General features: G+C 42.9%; 1 protein-coding gene across 2 annotated transcripts in view; it reads left to right on the top strand.

Annotated features, from left to right (window-relative positions):
* Positions 1-17,534, top strand: part of LOC139378781 (6-phosphofructo-2-kinase/fructose-2,6-bisphosphatase-like) — a 51,930-nt gene that overhangs the window by 17,541 nt on the left and 16,855 nt on the right. For both annotated transcript variants that reach the window (XM_071121277.1, XM_071121278.1), the window contains 3 exons: positions 16,544-16,600; positions 16,860-16,981; positions 17,189-17,396. In XM_071121277.1, coding sequence (XP_070977378.1) covers positions 16,544-16,600; positions 16,860-16,981; positions 17,189-17,396 — 387 coding nt within the window. The remainder of the gene's footprint in view (positions 1-16,543; positions 16,601-16,859; positions 16,982-17,188; positions 17,397-17,534) is intronic.

Here is a 17,534-nt window from a genome sequence, read left to right as displayed (position 1 = left end):
CTACCTCATGAAGCTGGTTGAGAGAATGCCAAGAGTGTGCAAATCTAAAATCTTTGGTTACTACATGATTCCATATGTGTTATTTCGTAGTTTGGATGTCTTCACAGTTATTCTACAACGTAGAAAATAGAATAAAATAAAGAAAAACCCTTGAATGAGTAGATGTGTTCAAACTTTTGACTGGTACTGTACGTTCAATCAAGGCTGATTTTGTAGGGTCCTTCAGAGTTGGACGCATGGGTTAATGAATTAACTGGGTAAGATTTAAATTAACACACAAATCTTTTAAACATTCATAGTCATGGTTTCCACAGTCAATGTTAAAGTCCCCAATGATTAACACTTCAGAGGCTGAAAAGGAGGCTATTAAGTCTGTGAGCTCTATTAGCACACATTTCTTAGCAGAGGGTGGACGGTAAACTCCCATGACTGTTATTGTAATGCCCGGGGTGTAGTGGAGGAAGGAGTCAGACGCAGGAGACAGAGAGTTCAGAGTAGGCTACTTCTTTATACACCGACCAGGTGAAAACAGACGCCACTCAAAACAAATGCACCAAAACACAGGGGAACTAAACAGTCCCAAAAAACAGCTCACGTACACGAACAACCGTGACATACATGAGTGTACAAAGAGTACACATAAAACAAGCCCACACACCCAGCAGGCGGGCGGCTGGCTAATAAAGCCTAGCTAATATGCCTAATTAACAACAGGTGTAACTAATAAACAGACAAGGAGGGGGAGGAAAAGATCAGTGGCAGCTAGTAGGCCGGTGACGACGAGCGCCACCCGAACGGGAAGGGGAGCCACGTTCGGTAGGAGTCGTGACAGTACCCCCCCCCCCCCCCCGATGCGCGGCTCCCACAGCGCGTCGACACTGGCCTCGAGGGCGTCCCGGAGGGCGAGGCGCAGGGTGATCCGGATGGAGGCGATGGAAATCCCTCAACATTGACGGATCTAAAATGTCCCCCACCGATACCCAGCTCCTCTCCTCCGGACCGTACCCCTCCCAGTCCACGAGGTACTGCAGGCCCCTCACCAGGCATCTCGAGTACAGAATGGCCCGTATCGTGTACGCCGGGGACCCCTCGATGTCCAGAGGGGGAGGAGGGACCTCCGGCACCTCACCATCCTGCAGGGATCAGCTCACACCGGCCTGAGGAGAGACACATGAAACAAGGGGTTAATACGATAATAGGAAGGGAGCTGCAATCGATAACACACCTCGCTTATTCTCCTCAGGACTTTGAAGGGCCCTGCACACTGCAACCCCAGTTTCCGGCAGGACAAGTGGAGGGGTAGGTTTCGGGTCGAGAGCTAGACCCTGTCCCCCGGTGCAAACATGGGGGCCTCACTGCGGTGGCGGTAAGCACTCCTCTTCTGCAGTCCACTGGCTTGTTGGAGGGATTCCTGGGCGGCCCTCCAGGTCTCCTGGAGCGCTGCACCCACTCCTCCACCGCCTCGGTCTGACTCGGATGCCACGGTGCCAGGACCGGCTGGTACCCCAACACGCACTGAAATGGTGACATGTTGGTAGAGGAGTGGCGTAGTGAGTTCTGGGCCATTTCAGCCCAAGGGATGTATCTCGCCCAATCCCCTGGCCGGTCCTAACAATGCGACCGCAGAAACCTACCTGGTTTCCTGGTTCACTCTCTCCACCTGCCCATTACTCTCGGGGTGATAACCGAAGGTCAGGCTGACCGAGACCCCCAGACGCTCCATGATCGCCCTCCATACCCGGGATGTGAACTGGGGACCCCGATCAGAGACGATGTCCTCCGGCACCCCGTAGTGCCAGAAGACGTGGGTGAATAATGCCTCCTCAGTCTGTAGGGCTGTAGGGAGACCGGGCAACGGGAGGAGACGGCAGGACTTAGAGAACCGATCCACAATACCCAAAACCGTAGGGTTCCCCTGAGACGGGGGGAGATCGGTCAGGAAATCTACGGGAGGGTGTGAGCCCACTGAATCAGTTGGTTCCGGATACCAAGCAGCACGTACTTCCACCCACCCACTGAGGAGGCACGGGCTCAGCCCGTAACGCCCGCTCGATGTCCAAGTTCACCTCCCATACCACTGGTGCCATCAGCCTCGAGGCGGGAAGGATGGGAGTAGACTCGGTGGACCGATCCTCCGTGTCATAAAGGCGGGACAGTGCGTCAGCCTTTACGTTCTGGGAGCCCGGTCTATATGACAGAGTAAACCGGAATCGGATGAAGAAATGGCCCACCTTGCCTGACGTGGGTTCAGTCTCCTAGCTGCCCGAATATACTCCAGATTTTGGTGGTCGGTCCAGATGAGAAAGGGGTGCTTAGCCCCCTCAAGCCAGTTTCTCCACACCTTCAGAGCCCTGACTACCGCTAACAACTCCCGGTCCCCCACATCATAGCTCCGCTGGACTAAGCTTCCTCGAAAATAAAGCGCAGGGGCGGAGTTTTGGTGGCGTACCCGAGCGCTGTGATAGCACTGCACCCACCCCAGCCTCGGACGTGTCCACCTCCACTATTAAGGCTAGAGAGGGGTCCGGGTGCACCAACGGGTGCATCCGTGAACTGCACTTTCAACCTACTGAAGGCTCTGTCCGCCTCTGCTGACCACCGCAAATGCACCGGCCCCCCCTTCGGCAGTGAGGTAATGGGAGCCGCTACCTGGCCAAAACCCCGGATAAACCTCCGGTAGTAATTGGAAAAACCCAAAAACCGCTGCACCTCCTTTACCGTGGTTGGAGTCAGCCAATTACGCACAGCCTTAATGCGGTCACACTCCATAACCACTCCCGAGGTGGAAATGCGATAACCCAGGAAGGAGACGTCTCGTTTGGAGAACACACACTTCTTAGCCTTGAAGTATAGGTCATGCTCCAGCAGTCTACCAAGCACCTTGCGTACCAGAGACACATGCGTGGCGGAATAGATCAGAATGTCATCGATATAAACAACCACGCCCTGCCCATGCAGGTCCCTGAGAAGCATTCTTTAACCCATACGGCATGACGAGGTACTCATAGTAGCCCGATGTGGTACTAAATGCGGTTTTCCACTCGTCTCCATCCCGAATACGCACCAGACTATACGCGCTCCTGAGATCCAGTTTTGTGAAGAACTGTGCTCCGTGAAATGATTCCACCGCTGTAGCGATGAGAGGTAGTAGGTAACTAAACCCCACTGTGATGGATTTAGACCACTATAATCAATGCACGGACGCAAACCTCCCTCCTTTTTCTTCACAAAAAAGAAACTCGAAGACGGGTGAGATTGAGGGCCGAATGTACCCCTGTCCCAGAGACTCCGTGACATATATCTCCATAGCCAACGTCTCCTCCTGAGACAATGGGTACACGTGACTCTTGAGAAGCGCAGCGTTTACCTGGAGATCTATCGCACAATTCCCTTCCCGGTCGATGAGGTGGTAATTTAGTCGCTTTCTTTTTTACTGAAAGCGATTGCCAAATCGGCATATTCGGGGGGGATGCGCACCGTTGAACCCTGGTCTGGACTTTCCACTGACGTGGCACCGATGGAAACTCCCAGACACCTTCCAGAACACTCCTCTGACCACCCCTGGAGAACCCCCTGTCTCCACGAAATCTTAGGATTGTGCCGAGCCAGCCAGGGAATCCCCAGCACCAGTGGAAACGCAGGCGAATCGATAATAAAGATACTTATATGCTCCCTATGATTCCCTTGCGTCACCATGTCCAGTGGAACCGTGGCCTCCCTGACCAACCCTGACCCTAATGGCCGGCTATCTAGGGAGTGCACGGGAAAGGGAGAATCTATCGGCACAAGCGGAACACCCAGCTTGATGGCGAGTCCGCGATCCATAAAGTTCCCAGCTGCACCTGAATCGACTAGCGCCTTATGCTGGGAAGAGGGGAAAAAAATCTAGAAAAAAAATCAAGACAAACATGTGACCAACAGGGGGTTCTGAGTTCACATTTTAGAAGCTAAAATCACAATTCAGCCCATCATGAATAATTTCATATTCAAACATTTAAATTGAGAAACATTTCCATGTGAATCCGATAACTCTGATGTGTAGACTTTCCACTGTAGAGTTTATGTCATCTTATCATTGATGAGAATGTCTCAGATGACAACCGAACTGACATCATATTCATTAAGTACCAGCGCATATGTTCAATTGTTCAGGTTACCAGACTATAGTTCAATACCCCCCCACCTACTGATGTTCCCAGAATCTCTGTTAACTTGTTATGGCTGCAATCCCCCTATCGTGATAAGTGTCATCAACAACCGCTGAATAGCATGGCGCTACATACAATAAATATATTACTATATATTACTATAAATATTTATATTAATGAAATCACAAGTGCAATATAGGAAAACACAGTTTAGCCTTTTGTTAATCCACCTGTCGTGTCAGATTTTGAAATGATGCTTTACAGCGAAAGCAATCAAAGCGTTTGTGAAACGTCAAACGTTTTTTATAATCAATCCTCAGGTTGTTTTTAAAATATAGAATTGATAATATATCAACTGCAAATGTCTTTCACAGTAGGAGAGGGGAAAACAATGGCTGTCCAAATTCTGTTGCGCAAGCCAAACTCATGTGACCACTTGACGTGATGTTTTCGTTCTGGCTCATTTTTCTAAATAAAAGCCTAAAACTATGTCTGAAGACTGTTGACACCTTGAGGAAGCGATAGGAAAAGGAATCTGGTTCATATCCCTTTAAATCCAGCAAAGGGAGGCTATGGAACATGGAGTTCTCAAAATAGAAGCCACTTCCTGTTTTGATTTTCCTCAGGGTTTCGCCTGCAATGTCAGTTCTGTTATACTCACAGACCATATTTTGACAGTTTTGGAAACTTTAGAGTGTTTTCTATCCAGTACTAATTATAATATACATATATTAGCAACTGAGACTGTAGAGCTGGCCGTTTACAACGGGCATCTTTTCATCCAAGCTACTCAATACTGCCCCTGCAGCCATATGAAGTTAACCAAGGGTTTTGCAAATGTAACCTCAGTAGGGTAGAGAGAGGAAAAAGGGGGGAAGAGGTATTTATGACTGTCATAAACCTATCCCCCAGGCCAACGTCATGACAGCACTGAGGCGGTGTGCAATAGTAGGAAGACCACTTTATGCAGCTCACCCTGCACTCTCAGCTCCAATGTAAATAACATGAGTAAGTCGACCTCTCATAAGCTTCCCAGTAAAGTATTAAAAACTATCAGATAACCCAGAAAAGTGCTACAAAATAGCCCATATTAACATATCTAGCCTAAGAAACAAGGTCCAATGAAGTCAATAACTTGCTTGTAACAGATGATATTCATATTCTGACTATCTCTGAAACTCACCTAGATAATACCTTTGATGACAGTTGTAGCAATACATGGTTATAACATCTACCGAAAAGACAGAAATGCCAACGGAGGCGGTGTTGCTGTCTATATTCAGAACCACATTCCTGTAAAGCTTAAAGACGATCTAATGTTAAATACTGTGCTGCCCACTCAGGAAAAAAACTACAAACTATAAGCAGTGCCTGCAACCTGGATCAGGTTGTCAGTCAACCTACCAGGGTAGTTACAAAGAGCACAGGAATTAAATCATCAACGTATTGATCAATGTATTGACCTCATTTTTACTAACACTGCAGATATTTGCCTGGAAGCAGTATCCAAATGAATAGGAAGTTGTGATCACAAAATAATAGCCATATCTAGGAAAACCAAAGTTCCAAAGGCTGGGCCTAGTATAGTGTATAAGAAGTCAAACAATACGTTTTGTTGTGATTCATATGTTGATGATGTAAATAATATTTGCTGGTCTGTGGTGTGTAATGAAGAGCAACCAGACGCTGCACTTGACGCATTTATGAAACTACTTACTAATAAGCATGCACCCATTAACTTCTTAATGGTATAGGGGACGCTTGTGTCCCACTTGGCCAAAAGCTAGGGAAAATGCAGCGAGGCAAATTCAAATAAAATGATATAAAAATGTTCATGAATAGAAAAAGTTGCTTGTGCTAATGCATTATAGTTGAAGTATTTTTCTGTCGATTTCTCAGCCAAGCAGGATGAACAAACGTGACGTTTTTCGCCTACCAAAAAAAAAGGAACATTTGCTATCTAACTGGGAGTCTCCTGAGTGAAAGCATCTGAAGTTCTTCAAAGGTAAATTATTTATTTACCCTACTGAGCAAGTTTATGAAATGAAATAAATATATTCAAACACAAGCGTAGCCTTTTGTTAACAACACTGTCATATCAGATTTTCAAAATATGCTTTTCAACCAAAGCTACACAAGCATTTGTGTAAGAGTATTGATGTCCTAGCATTCAGCAGGCAACATTTTCACAAAAGCAAGAAAAGCATTCAAATAAAATAATTTACCTTTGAAGAACTTCGGATGATTTCAATGACGAGACTCTCAGTTAGATAGCAAATGTTAATTTTTTCCAAAAATATTATTTGTGTTGGCGAAATAGCTCCGTTTTGTTCATCACGTTTGGCTAAGAAAAAGACCGGAAAATGCAGTCACTACAACGCCGAACTTTTTTAGCTTCATAATATCGACAGAAACCTGGCAAACGTTGTTAAGAATCAATCCTCAAGGTGTTTTTCACCTATCTATTCGATAACATGTCCGTCGTGGCAGTTGGTTTCTCATCAGAAGCAAACGGAAAAATACTGCAGCTGGAGATTACGCAATAATTGCAACGGAGGACACCAAGCGACCACCTGGTAGATGTAGTCTCTTATGGTCAACCTTCCAATGATATGCCTACAAATACGTCACAATGCTGTCGACACCTTGGGGAAGCGACAGAAAGCCTAAGCTCATTCGTGGCCCATTCACAGCCATATAAGGAGTCATTGGCATGAAGCGGTTTCAAAAAATGCGGCACTTCCTGATTGGATTTTTATCTGGGTTTCGCCTCTAACATCAGTTCTGTGGCACTCACAGACAATATCTTCTTTGCAGTTTTGGAAATGTCAGAGTGTTTTCTTTCCAAAGCTGTCAATTATATGCATAGTCGAGCATCTTTTCGTGACAAAATATCTTGTTTAAAACGGGAACGTTTTTCATCCAAAAATTAACATAGCGCCCCCTATATCCAAGAAGTTAACAAGTCCAATACCTCAAATGAAAGATAAACATCTTGTTCATCTACCCATCATGTCCGATTTTTTAAATGTTTTACAGCGAAAACACAACATATATTTATGTTAGACCACCACCAATTCAAAGGAAAAACGTTTTTCCAGCCAAAGATAGTCACAAAAGCAGGATTAGAGATAAAATGAATCACTAACCTTTTGAAAATCTTCATCAGATGACACTCATATGACATGTTACACAATACATTTATGTTTTGTTCGATAATATGCATATTTATATCCACAAATCTCGGTTTACATGGACGCCATGTTCAGAAATGCCTCCAAAATATCCGGAGGAATTATAGAAAGCTACACCAGATAACAGAAATACTCATCATAAACTTTGACTAAAGATACATGTTCTACATATAATTAAAGATACACTAGTTCTTAATGCAACCGCTGTGTTTTTAAAAGGTACGGAAAAAAGCCTACCATGCAATAATCTGAGACAGCGCTCAGACGTAAAAGTGTTTCTCCGCCATGTTGGAGTCAACAGAAATACGAAATTACATCATAAATATTCCCTTATGAATGAGGACATCTAGTGGAAGGCGTAGGAAGTGCTAACAGATCCATATCTTGTTGGGAAAGGAAGGGATGATGACGTCAAAGTTGACCCACATTCAGAATTTCACTTCTTGTTTGGAAGATTGCCTGCCCTATGAGTTCTGTTATACAGACATAATTCAAACAGTTTTAGAAACTTCAGAGTGTTTTCTATCCAATAGTAATAATAATATGCATATATTAGCAATCTAGGACAAAGTAGGATGCAGTTCACTATGGGCACGCAATTCATCCAATGTGAAAGTACTGCCCCCTATCCTCAACAAGTTTTAAATTACATTTTGGGGAAAAAAAGCTAACTCGGCTCTTTCATTTATTGAATCAGATGGCGCATTCATCCCAAAGCATACTGATATTACAAACTACTTTAATTACTTTTTCATTGGCAAGATAAGAAATCTTGGGGATGACATATGCGAGCAACAAACACTGACACTACACTTCCAAGTATTTCGGTCCAAATTTTGAAAGACAAGAATTGTACTTTTGAATTCCGTAAAATCAGTGTGAAAGAGGTGAAAAAATTATTGTTGTCTATCAACAATGACAAGCCACCGGGGTCTGACAATATGGATGGAAAATACTGAGGATAATAACAGATGTAAGGGAATACCCCCCTGAAATGGACAAAAATGAATGGCAACATATTGGCATTGGACAAACCATATACACCATATACACCATATAATTCGGAGTTGATTTGTGTAAAGTTGATTGCAAATGCCATATGGCAAATGCCAGTTGTAACACTTTAAAAATCCAACAGGTGGCGAGTGCGCTCCACCTTGGTTTTTCATATTGGAAATGCAACACCAGTCAACATCCAAAAGCAAAATTTTGAAAAAGTGAATTGTTTTTCAAAAACGTATCACCCCCCAAAAAAGTGCTTTCTGGACCGTTTTTCAAAATCCTTTCGATTTTTGTGTCAATTACACATGTATAAGAACTGTATCAACATACTTTAGTCATATTTCATTATCATCATTTTTTTAAAACTTGTGCATAAGGCATATGTTTTCTCCATTTGGAATATGATTTCATAGGAAGTCAAAAGTCGAAAATGTGAACTTTTAAAAAAAAAACGTATCACCCTCGTAAAAAAGTGCTTTCTGGACCGTTTTTCGAAATTGTTTCGATTTTATGTCAATTAATCATTGAAAAATTATTTCTCTATTTTCATTTTGGACTTTTAATCCCAGAGAAATGGCCATAACTCAAAAACCGTTGAGGCCTAGATGCCATCTTGTTCGGGGCCAACTGCCCATTATGCCAAACCTACGCTCACCAAGTTTCGGCTTCGAAATATGTTCCGTTTTGGAGATAAGGCCACGTCGTGATTCGTAATGTTTTGTACAATTGCAATATGATTGCTTATGCCCTCTTGTGGGATTTTCCGGGACAGCGGAAAAATGACCAAATTTGATTATTTTATCAAACGGAAACCGAATGTCAGAGAAAGTTCGTTTGATGACTTCCCGGTAGATCCGGCCCTGCCGCACAGCCCGACGCCGACCGCGAATTTTACAAACGTTTTCAGACGTCTAGTAAGGGACCTGTACATTTGCAATATGGACTTTCTCACTAACCATACGGCAAATGTCAAAATGTTCCCTTAAGGTATCATGGTGCAACTCCTTATATGCCACATCTTCAATTTAAGCCTAATTGAGAGCGTGTGCCCTCAGGCCTGGGGGGAAGCTAAAGCCATTCCGCTACCCAGGAATAGTAAAGCCCCCTTTACTGTCTCAAATAGCCAACCAATCAGCCTGTTACCAACCCTTAGTAAACGTCTGTAAAACATTGTGTTTGACCAGATACAGTAAACAGTAAACAAATTGGCAACAGAATTTCAGCATGCTTATAGGGATGGACACTCAACAAGCACAGCACTTACACAAATGACTGATGATTGGCTGAGAGAAATTGATGATACAATTATTGTGGGGGCTGTCTAGTTAAATTTCAGTGCAGCTTTGACATTATCGATCATAGTCTGCTGATGGAAAAACGTATGTGTTATGTGTTTAAATTATAATCCAGTTATAATCAGGAAATCCCCAGGCTAGCTGTTAAGGCCTCTTGCTTTTTTACTTATGACATTTCACTGACTTTGAGTAAAAGCCAGAGTGTCTATGTATGCGGATGACTCAACACTATACACGTTAGCTACGACAGCAACTGGAATGACTGCAACACTCAGCAAAGAGCTGCAGTTAGCTTCGGAGTGGGTGGCAAGGAATAAGCTAAAACAAAAAGTATTGTATTTGGAACAGAAAACTCACTAAACCCTAAACCTCAACTAAATCCTGTAATAAATCATGTGTTGAGATGACTAAACTGTTGAGATGACTAAACTGCTTGGAGTAACCCTAGATTGTAAACTGTCATGATCAAAACATATTAATGCAGTAGTAGCTAAGATGGGGAGAAGTCTGTCTGTAATAAAGCAATGCGCAGCCTTCTTAACAACACTATCAACAAGGCAGGACCTACAGGCCCTAGTTTTGTCGCACCTTGACTACTGTTCGGTCGTGTGGTCAGGTGCCACAAAAAAGGACTTAGGAAAATTGCAATTGGCTCAGAACATGGCAGCACGGCGGGTCCTTGGATGTACACAGAGAGCTAATATTAATAATATGCATGTCAGTCTCTGCTGTTAGAAAGTGGAGGAGAGATTGATTTCATCACTACTTTTATTTATGAGAGGTATTGACATGTTGAATGCACCGAGCTTTCTGTCTAAACTACTGGCACACAGCTCGGACATACCCCACAAGACATGCCATGAGAGGTCTCTTCACAGTCCCCAAGTTCAGAACAGACTATGGGAGACACACAGTACTACATAGAGCCATGACTACATGGAACTCTATTCCACATCAGGTAACTGACGCAAGCAGTAAAATTAGGTTTAAAAAACAGATTATAAAAACACCTTATGGAAAATAAGGGAGTGGGGAGAGGGGTAATTTTCTTAGCAAACCACATGACCTTTGTTTTGGAGCTTTTCAGAACAAGGTTTTCTGGCATAGATGGGACGGTAGCGTCCCACTTGGCCAAAAGCCAGAGAAAATGCAGAGTGCCAAATTACAAAAAGGCTTTTCGGTCGAAAGCAAACGATGCTATTATCTGAGGATAGCACCTCCATAAACAAAAGAGAGAAAAGCATATTTCAACCCTGCAGGCGCGACACAAAACGCAGAAATAAAAATATAAATCTTGCCTTACCTTTGACGAGCTTCTTCTGTTGGCACTCCAATATGTCCCATAAACATCACAAATCGTCCTTTTGTTCGATTAATTCCATCCATATATATCAAAAATGTCCATTTATTTGGCGCATTTGATCCAGAAAAACACCGGTTCCAACTTGCGCAATGTGACTACAAAATATCTAAAAAGTTACCTGTAAACTTTGCCAAAACATTTCAAACTACTTTTATAATACAACTTTTGGTATTTTTAAAGGTAAATAATCGATCAAATTGAAGACGGGATGATCTGTGTTCAATACAGGAAGAAAACAAACTGAAGCATGCTTTCTGGTCATGCGCCTCTATCAAACAGCACACATGAAATTACCCTTGTTCAAGATGGCCGTACTTCTTCATTACACAAAGGATTAACCTCAACCAGTTTCTAAAGACTGGTGGCATCCAGTGGAAGCGGTTGGAACTGCAAGCAAGTCCCTTCGAAATCTGGATTCCCAATGAAATCCCATTGAAAAGAGGGTGACCTCAAACATTTTTTTTATTTGAATGGTTTGTCCTCAGGGTTTTGCCTGCTATGTAAGTTCTGTTATACTTACAGATATGATTCAAACTTTTTTTAGAACATTCATTGTGTCATCTATCCAAATATACTAATAATATGCATATCTATCTTCTGGGGATGAGTAGCAGGCAGTTGAATTTGGGCATGCTTTTCATCCAAAATTCCAAATGCTGCACCCTATCCTAGAGAAGTTAAATAATGGATGAACCGTGGCTGCCTTCCAAGCAATGGGAACCTCCCCAGAGAGGCGAGACAGGTTGAAAAGGTCAGAGATAGGTTTGGCGATGATAGGGACAGCAACCTTAAAGAAGAAAGGGTCTAAACCATCTGACCCAGAAGTTATTTTAGGGTCAAGTTTAAGGAGCTCCTCTAGTTCCTCGGACTCAGTGACCACCTACAGGGAGAAACTTTGTAGTGGAGGGGAAAAAGAGGGAGGAAAATCGTGACTAGTCACATTAGAAGGGGTGGGAGATGAGGAAATATTGGATGGCCGAGGAGGCATGGTTGAGTCAAATAGGAATCCTGACTTAATGAAGTGGTGATTAAAGAGCTCAGCCATGTGCTTCTTGTCAGTAACAACCACATCATCAACTTTATTAAGGTACATGAGCAGCTGTGAGGAGGAGTGTTTATTCTCCAGGTCTTGAACTTTTTACGGATCACTGGGATGCTACCGTCCCAACTGGCCAACATCCGGGGAAATTGCGGAGCGCGAAATTCAAATGACAGAAATCGTAATATTAAACATTCATGAAAATACAACTGTCACACATCATTTAAAAGGTTAACTTCTTGTTAATTCAGCCGCGTTGTCAAATTTCAAAAAGGCTTTTAGGGAGAAAGCACACCATGCGATTATCTGAGGACAGCGCCCCACACACAAAAGCATTAGAAGCAGAGGTGTCACAAAAGTCAGAAATAACGATAAAATAAATCACTTACCTTTGAAGATCTTCATCTGGTTGCAATCACAAAGGTTCCAGCTACATAACAAATGGGCCTTTTGTTCGATAAAGTCCTTTATATCCCAAAAAAGTATGTTTCATTGGCGCGCTATACACCGGTTTCCCTCATTCAAAATGCATACAAATGAATCCCGTAAGTTACCAATAAACTTCTTCCAAACATATCAAACAATCTAATCAATCCTCAGGTACCCTAATATGTAAATAAACGATAAAATTTAAGACTGAGAATACAGGAGACCATTACCGGAGATGAATAACGAAGTACGCACACACACCGGAACGCGCAACAAACACTACAGCTAAAAGGGGAGCCACTTACTAAAACTACAAATTCTAGCTCATTTAAAAAAAACAAGCCTGAAACTCTTTCTAAAGACTGTTGACATCTAGTGGAAGCCCTAGGAACTGCAATCTGGAAGGACTTCCTTTTATATTCCCACTGACAGCCATAGTAATCAAGGGAGAAAAAAAAAATCTTGATAGATTGGCAGGTTTTTGCCTGCCATATCAGTTCTGTTATACTCACAGACATTATCTTAACCATTTTGGAAACTTTAGAGTGTTTCCTATCCAATACTACCAATTATATGCATATCCTAGCTTCTGGGCCTGAGTAACAGGCAGTTTACTTGGGGCACCTCATTCTTCCAAACTTCCAAATACTGCCCCCTACCCCGAAGAAGTTAACTGTTTTCCAGAACTTCTTGGGGTTAGACCCACAGAGATAGAACTGCTCCTTACAGTAACTAACTTTGGCTTTCCGGAAAGCCTGAATGCACTTATTTCTCATTTGCCTGAACGAGAGCCAGTCATCATATATTGGAACACAGCTTAGCCTTTTGTTAATCACCCTGTCATCTCAGATTTTCAAAATATGCTTTACAGCCAAAGCTAGACAAGCATTTGTGTAAGTTTATCATAGACTAGCATAGCATTATGCATTGCTAGCAGCAGGCAACCTTGTCACGAAAATCAGAGAAGCAATCAAATTAAATCGTTTACCTTTGATGTACTTTGAATGTTTTCACTCACGAGACTCCCAGGTAGATAGCCAAAGTTCATTTTTTCCCAAAATATTATTTTTGTAGGCAAAATAGCTCCGTTTGTTCTTCACGTTTGGCTGAGAAATTGCCCGGAAATTGCAGTCACGAAAACGGCGAAAAATATTCCAAATTAGCTCCATAATATCGACAGAAACATGGCAAACGTTGTTTATAATCAATCCTCAAGGTGTTCTTCAGATATCTAATTGATAATATATCAACCGGGACAGGTGGCTTCTTAGTAGGAAAGAGAGAAACAATGGTCGCATTTGTCTATTACGCACATATCACTCTGAGAGCCTCCAGCTGACCAATGTCGTCGTTCAGGCTCATTTTTCAAAATAAAAGCCTGAAATGATGTATTGTGACACTAGACACATTTAGGGAAGCCATAGAAAAAGGAATCTGGTTGATAGGGACGCATAGGAACGCAGAGCTTTCTAAATAAGAGTCCCTTGCTGATTGGATTTTTCTCAGGCTTTCGCCTGCAATATCAGTTCTGTTATACTCACAGACAATATTTTTACAGTTTTGGAAACTTTAGAGTGTTTTCTATCCTAAGCTGTCAATTATATGCATATTCTAGCATCTTGTCCTGACAAAATAACCTGTTTACTTTGGGAACGTTATTTTTCCAAAAATGAAAATAGTGTCCCCTAGATTCAACAGGTTAACTAACCTCTAGCCGAGCTTCAATGCAATACAACTCTACATCCGTGGCCTCCAACTGCTCTTCAATACAAGTAAAACAAAATGCATGCTCTTCAACCGATTGCTGCCCACACCTGCCCGCCTGCCAAGCATCACTACTCTGGACGGTTCTGACTTAATATGTGACTTAATAAAAATACCTAGGTGTCTGGTTAGACTGTAAACTCTCCTTCCAGATTCACATTAAGCATCTCCAATCCAAAATTAAATCTAGAATCAGCTTCCTTCACTCATGCTGCCAAACATACCCTCGTAAGACTGACTATCCCACCGATCCTTGACTTTGGCAATGTCATTTACAAAATAGCCTCCAACACTCTATTCAGCAAATTGGATGCGGTCTATCGTTTTGTCACCAAAGCCCCATATACTACCCACCATTGCGACCTGTATGCTCTCTTTGGCTGGCCTCGCTTCATATTCATCGCCACACCCACTGGCTCCAGGTCATCTATAACTCTCAGCTCACTGGTCACCATATTAGCACTCACCCGTAACACGCTCTCCAGCAGGTATATTTCACTGGTCACCCCCTATGCCAATTCTTCCTTCGGCCACCTTTCTTTCCAGTTATCTGCTGCCAATGAATGGAACGAACTGTATAAATCACTGAAGCTGGAGACTCATATCTCCCTCACTAGCTTTAAGCACCAGCTGTCAGATCAGCTCACAGATCACTGCACCTGTACATAGCCCACCTGAAATTAGCCCATCCAACTACCTCATCCCCATACTGTTATCTATTTTATTGATTTAGCTCCTTTACACCCCACTACCTCTACTCTCATCTTCTGCACATCTATCACAACAATGTTTAATTGCTATATTGTAATTATTTCGGCACTATGGCCTATATATAACCTTACCTCCGTTATCCTACCTCATTTGCACACACTGTATATAGGCTTTTTATATTGTGTTGTTGACTGTATGTTTGTTTATTCCATGTGTAACTCTGTGTTGTTGTTTGTGTTACACTGCTTTGATTTATCTTGGCCAGGTCGCAGTTGTAAATGAGAACTTGTTCTCAACTAGCCTACCTGGTTAAATAAAGGTGTGGTAGTGGCAGCATCATGCCGTGGGGATGTTTTTCAGGATCAAGGCAAAGCTGAATGGAGCAAAGTACAGAGAGATCCTTGATGAAAAACTGCTCCAGAGCGCTCAGGATCTCAGACTAGGGCGAAGGTTCACCTTCCAACAGGACAATGACCCTAAGCACACAGCCAAGACAAAGCAGGAGTGGTTAGTCTCTGATTGTCCTTGATTGGCCCAGCCAGAGCCTGGACTTGAACCCCATCGAACATCTCTGGAGACGTGAAAATAGTTGTGCAGCAGTATCTACAGAGAAGAATGGGAGAAATTCCCCAAATACAGGTGTGCCAAGCTTGTAGCCTTATACCCAAGAAGACTCAAGGCTGTAATCGCTGCCAAAGGTGTTTCAACAAAGTACCGAGTAAAGGGTTTCAATAGTTATATAAATGTAATATTTCAGGTTTTATTTTTAAGGTATTTTTAAAAATGTCTAGAAACCTGTTTTTGCTTTGTCATTATGGGTATTATGTGTAGATTAATGAGGGGGAAAATCAATTTAATACATTTTAGAATTAGGCGTAACAAAATATGGAAAAAGTCAAGGGGTCTGAATACTTTCCGAATGTACTGTACAACACCTCTATGCTTATGAGCACATGCAGTACGATAGCTAGATTACAAGCCTGTTGATAGTATTGTAGGGGCTAATTACAGAGGTCTCCCTCTTGTAGCTACTGATTATCTTGGAGCTTACAGTCACTTTTTCAGAGCTGCCACATGTGAAAGGCTCCAGGAACCCAAATTAATTGGGTGGATCCCATCCTCCTTAAATAACGTGTTTTGTTTCCAAAAGGTATTGAAATTGTCAACAAAAGCTGCAATATTCAAGTAGCCAGCTGTGAAGAGAAAGAATCCTGCTAATGCGTCCAGTGCCACGATTCAGAGAGGGAACAGGGCCAGATATCATGGGCCTTTTATTAGTGTCTAGCAGAGAATCAATCAGCTCTCAGATTCAACTGTTCAGAGCTGCGCTTCATAGTGTTTTAAAACCCACATGGACTACAATTAGAATCGATTTCCATGGCCTGGCATGGAACATTCATTAGCAGCTTAGTAGTGTAATTCACTCGAGCTCAGGGATAGCACAGTATTTTTGCACCAGGAACAGTGAAATGCTTTTTCAAGGAGCAGCTCAAAATCACGTCTGTAGCTGTGTGTAAATCAATAGCTTAATCTGTGTGGAAATGTGTGTCATTGTCCATCTCTCCAATCAAATTTTTTCTCCCTCTCTCCTTCCACAGGTCTTCTTCATAGAGTCGTTGTGTGACGACCCAGAGATCATTGCTGAGAATATCAAAGTATGTTTCTGTTTCTATTAAGTGTACTAATCTCACCTGTGAGTGTGTGTCTGTCTGTACTGATCTCTCGTGTGTGTGTGTGTGTGTGTGTGTGTGTGTGTGTGTGTGTGTGTGTGTGTGTGTGTGTGTGTGTGTGTGTGTGTGTGTGTGTGTGTGTGTGTGTGTGTGTGTGTGTGTGTGTGTGTGTGTGTGTGTATATATATATATATATATATATATATATATATATATATATATATATATATATATATATATATAGCAAGTGAAGCTGAGCAGTCCAGACTACGCAGGTTGTGATAAAGAGGAGGCGGTCGCTGACTTCCTCAAGAGGATTGAGTGTTACAAAGTTACATACATATCCCTGAACGATGAGAAGGACAGGTAACAAACACACATACACACACAGGACTCTGACACTTCTCTTTCTCTCCTCCCCACTAAGAGTTTGTCGTATGTTAAGATCTTCAACATAGGCAGCAGGAATCTAGTGGATTGGGTAAAGGGATTTAACATCTCTCTCCCTGTTCCCCCCCTGCCCCATTTATTTTTCTCCCTCCTCCCCCTCCCATTCTCTCTCCCCTCTTCTAGGAGTCTGTCATATATAAAGATCTTTAATGTTGGCAGCAGGTATCTGGTGAACCGTGTGCAGGACCACATCCAGAGTCGTATTGTTTATTACCTGATGAACATACATGTAGCGCCGCGGTTCATCTACCTGACCCGCCACGGAGAGAGTGAACTCAACCTTGTGGGACGCATTGGAGGAGACTCTGGCCTGTCCCCACGCGGTAACAAGGTAGGAGACTGGTCTGTCCCCAGAAGGAACCCAGGTAGGAGGCTGGTCTGTAAACAAGGTAGAGTCTGATGTCGGTCCCTAGGAGGAACCGGGTAGGAAACTGGTCTGTCCTCAGTAGGAAACAAGGCCGGATACTCT

Source organism: Oncorhynchus clarkii, chromosome 21, assembly GCF_045791955.1.
Source record: "Oncorhynchus clarkii lewisi isolate Uvic-CL-2024 chromosome 21, UVic_Ocla_1.0, whole genome shotgun sequence".
In the NCBI taxonomy this organism is placed as follows: Eukaryota; Metazoa; Chordata; class Actinopteri; order Salmoniformes; family Salmonidae; genus Oncorhynchus; species Oncorhynchus clarkii.
This window is presented reverse-complemented; position numbering and strand designations above follow the sequence as displayed.